At 39.6% G+C, this 4,760-nt stretch overlaps 1 protein-coding gene across 1 annotated transcript; it reads left to right on the forward strand.

Moving 5' to 3' along the window:
- The first annotated feature begins 1,029 nt into the window (after nt 1-1,029).
- On the forward strand, nt 1,030-3,338 carry LOC124161376 (dynein regulatory complex protein 9-like). Its single transcript, XM_046537690.1, has 4 exons — nt 1,030-1,122; nt 1,507-1,713; nt 2,477-2,608; nt 3,114-3,338. Exons 1-4 carry the CDS (start codon nt 1,030-1,032, stop codon nt 3,336-3,338), a joined length of 657 nt encoding a protein of 218 aa, XP_046393646.1.
- The last annotated feature ends 1,422 nt before the right edge of the window (nt 3,339-4,760 follow it).

The raw sequence follows: 4,760 nt of genomic DNA on the forward strand, positions 1-4,760 counted from the left end.
AGAAGTTATAAAAAAATTACACATCATAAAGTGCGAGGCTACTGATCAAAGAGTTCCAGGTTCAAATCCCACGCATGGGCATATCCAGCGAGGGGCAGGGGTGGGGGCAGCCTTCCCCCCCCTAGAAGCAAAAATTGCAATAGTCTTTAAGCAAAATCAGTACCTACTGAATAGGGTAGTTTCCTTTTATTTTTTTATCGCCTAAACCGAAAGATTATTACTCCTGGAGTACGTATTTCACGCTTTTAGATTTTTAAATGACGATATCTATTTTTTGCGATTAAATGAAAAGTGAAAATTGTCAAGAACGTGAAAACGCGATGGCTAAGTATGAATGCCGGGAAAACTCCGTGTGATGTAGTTCTGGTTCCCGCTGCCGCAAGTGAGGTGACCTTGGGGCAAGGCTTTGAGCGCTGATACGACACAGGATGCTAGCAGGTAGCTGAGTACCTTGCTATCTGGTAGCGCTTGGCTTAAATAAGGATTATTAATACCTTATTAAACGAAGAAAACTTTCCGACCATAGCCAGTTTTAATAGGTGATTATTAAGACTTTTCCCTGAGCTCTGTGCCTCATACATACATTGATAACCTCAGACGATGTAAAACTCCTATCTACTCGTGTATAAACTAGGTCCCTGTTACGTCACATGGAGTGGCATCGCATGGGTGCCAATCTGGCCTTTTTCAAATGAGGATAAAATTGACCATTGCCATTCGTCTAAAATAGGATTTCTAAAACCAAATGATTTGTATATTATGAATACACCAATGGTGGGTAACGAATTGCAGTCAATGCCTTTCGTTTTCTTTGATGAAGGAAACTACCCTATTGAAATGAAAGCATTCAACAAATTTTCTTTATACCCACGAAAAATGATATTTATTAGTATAAGATATGTAACTAAAATAAAACTATTTTTTTAATAATCTCATAGACTAATGTCACAACTTGGCTTGCCCCCCTCCCCCCTTAGACCATGGCTTGCCATACCCTAGTTATGATTCTGGGTACGCCCTTGATCCCACATGAAGCCTTTGGAAACTCCCACACAATTCCTTAAATTGCAAGGAACTGACCTCTTAACCCTGAATGTGAGGAAGCCTGTGACTCAGTTTGTGGTAAGCTCTTCACTCACATTTTTTAACCAACCCAAATAAATGAGAAGGTAAAGCTACATGAGAAGGTCATTTGCCATTGTAATGGTGCTTGAATTCCTTGCAATAAGGATACATTGCAATTTTTTGCGGTAGACCTATAAGTACAGGTATGCCTAAGTTCTGTGCCCTATCTGTGAGTAAAATATAAATTCCAAGGAACTGATTTATTGTACATATGTTACTTAAACTAAAATGCCATTTTTAATTTCCAGCTTTCCTAGCACTTATAATGCTATTAAAAACTATGTAATTTCATTTCTACAGTAGTAATCATAACTATGGACAGGGATACCTATAAAGTAATTTTATTAACTTACAAAATAAAATATCTAAATACCTTTTTAGGATGAGATAATACAGGAATTGGAGTGTGAAAAAGCCATACGGAATTTCGTCAAACATTGGGAAAAAGCATCTCAAGAGCAACAACTCATGCGCTTAGCGAATGAAGCCAATTCACACAATGAACATCTCAAACGGCTGGCAAAAGACTTGGAAGATGAAGAGAACACAAATGAGTCTGTAACTAAGTACCTCAACCTAGCATGTGAGGTGAGTTTGACATAAAATAACAAAAGAGTACCTAGGTATCTAATATCAGCAGCTACCATCTGTCTTCAGCACATCAAGTACCACAGCATGATTACATGCAAACCCACCAAAAATGAGGCATTTCTACCACCAGAATGGTATTAAAGGTTTACTCTATATACCCTGAAAATTTCCAGATGATGATAACACATTTTTTAAGCGATCATAGCAAATAAAAACAAAATATGACCTGTCGAAAGGGAGTTATGTATCCGCTTTAACTGAAGGATACCACCTACCAATGCTAACAATAGCAGTATGTATTTCATATTTAGGAAAAAAGCAGTTAATTGTATGCCAAGGCCTTAACAAAAAACCTTTTCTTGGGAGTTCGCCTGGAGGAAGGATAATCTATTTATCTCACTTTCAAGAAATTCTGGGAGGGGGGAGTTTGAACCATTTGAGCCCTTACACACTGGCTACTACATAATAGAACTACAGAGTGGTGTAACACTAGACTTCAGTGGTAAAATGCCACCAGATATGAGGATGAACCACATCTCTACAGTGATCATAGGAATAGTTCAGCAAGTATTACAGTGCATATCACCAGTAACAAACTTTTTTAACTACACACGTATTGTGCGTGAACATCTAGGAGTACTTTATCCAAATGTAGCAACCATAAATGCTTTGAAATGTTTTCATTTTATGTGCTGAGGTAAAGACCATCACAAGCCCTTCCACAATGAATCTATCGATATCCATCATTCTTATTCCACAGGAGCTTTCTGAGAAAATCAAACATTGGAATGAGCAGTACAAAAGAGATGTTGGAACCATTGAGTCAACAATAGCAGACTTGAAGGCTTCAAAAGAAATACAGTCCAAAAAATATCATGACTTGGAGAGAGAGGTATTTCCATTTGAATTTTAAATTTTTGCTAGTTGTCGAAAATAGTCTGGAGTAATAACTTCAGACTTTAGTGAAGACATAAGATATAAACTATAAGTTGGATGCCAAAGTATTAGTGAAATGATAAAGTTGACAAGAACATACATTTATTTGGACGGTTTGCAGTCCAAAAAATACTCAAACATCTCTTTGAGATGCAGAGTGGCCCACAGTTGGATGAATGTGAGTGTTACCTAATATGTATTTAAATCATATATAAGAGTCACGTAATTAGCTCAATTAGTTTTGAATTAGTATAATTCCAGCCTTTCATTTTAGTACTCCTTGCAATATGCCAAATCCATTTGACAAGCTAGATAGGTCAGTATTTTCTTGCCACACTTGAGTGATCTAGAATTAAGATCATAATAGAGGATTATTGTTAAAATTGAGAACTTTCATGAGTGGAACAAGGTTTAAGATTTTAATTGATATTTTTACTGTTTTTTACTGAACTCCCAACTAGTTCAATTCACGTCAGGCAGAAATGGATGAATTTCTGGCAATCAGGGAGGAGCGTAGGAGAAAGGAGGCCCAGGAGAAGCTAGAGCATGAGTGTGCAGTGCGACTCCAGGCTTGGTGGCGTGGCCTGATGGTGCGTCGGTGCCTTGGGCAGTTTCGACGCCGCAAGAAGGGAACCGCTTCCAAGGAGAGCGCTAAGCAGAAGAAAAAGGGCAAGGCCAAGAAGTAGTAGGGGTACCAACAATATGATACACTTATACCCTTTTTCATGACTCTCGGTGGCTGGATGGGAAAGAGCTAGTATCCAATCAGAGGCGCTGTCCCCACCACAGTAAGTGGGCTCTTTCCGCTTCTATAGCGGTAAGGTGTTTACACCGTCCCTTCCAACCCTATCCCTACCCAAGGCCGTATCCAGAAAATATTTCCGGGGGGGGGGGGGGGGGGGGGGTTATGGAACAGTAGACAAACATAAAATTATTTTTATAGGATAAATAAAATAGCGTATACGGTTAAATATATATATATATTTAGTAAAAAGCCTTAAAGTAAAATATAAAAAAAATGATTATAAAATTGAATTTAGCCTTCTAGCTTTCTTTGCAGCGAACAAAGGAAATAAATCCTTGGTGTCGATGTCAACTCTGCGGTCCCTCAGAGGTTCATAAGTCACTCACCTCTCCACTAATTCACAGCACTATTATTTCACACGCTGCACTACAACTACACACACTGCACCTACAAATTCGCTTAGATAATTATTGACTTGAGTGGCATTGGACTACTAGATATCCCTGCGCCGCTATATAAGATCGTCGTGTGAGCACCAAGCGAGCATAAAATATCTATTCTTTTTTTTCATTTCGGGGGCGGATCAATCCCCCTTGATCCCCCCCTGGCTACGGCCTTGTCCCTACCCCTGAGGCGTCGACGGGCTATCGCGGCGGCACCTCTTTCCTTGTTCCTTCCCGTCCAAACCCCTCCCCAGGAGCGCAGGCGTATTGACTTGGTTTCCGGCCCCGGTGTGTTGTATCCCTCAGAGCACCCACCCAAGAGTCTTGATCTCTTTGTCCCCACCACCTCACTATTCACCTCCATCCCCCTTCTATGCAGCCAACCTGCGTTTACATAAATGAATGACCGCTCAAAAGCAAACTACAAAAACGAACACTGCGGGATCTCCACCGATTACGTTTGGCAACACTGTGGGCTGGAGAGCAATGTTTACTGCACGTAAGTTAGAGAGGAACTGACTGACTTTTGAGTCCCCCTCCACATTTTAACATGCCACCTTTCTGTGATTGGAGAGAAGAGTGAAATGGACACAAGTAGATTCACAGGGTGTCCAGCCTCGCAAAGCAGAAAAATCCATGCATGATTCCCAGTTTTCCAAGGAAATTTTACAAAATTCCAGGTTAATCTTACGTGATTACTGCAATGGATAGGATTTTTTAAACACACAAAATTACTTGAAATACTTTTAAATAATATTATATTTATGTAAGCAGGTGCTGATGTCATCTGGAATTCTAGTCTTCGTGTTTTTGAATCTTACTTGAGTCAAGATGAGGAGTAAGCCATAATGAAGGTGAATTAATTCACTGTAATACATATTGGCATTATTCTGAAGTAAAAAATATTTCCTGACCAACAC

This window comes from Ischnura elegans, chromosome 6, assembly GCF_921293095.1.
Source record: "Ischnura elegans chromosome 6, ioIscEleg1.1, whole genome shotgun sequence".
Classification (NCBI taxonomy): Eukaryota; Metazoa; Arthropoda; class Insecta; order Odonata; family Coenagrionidae; genus Ischnura; species Ischnura elegans.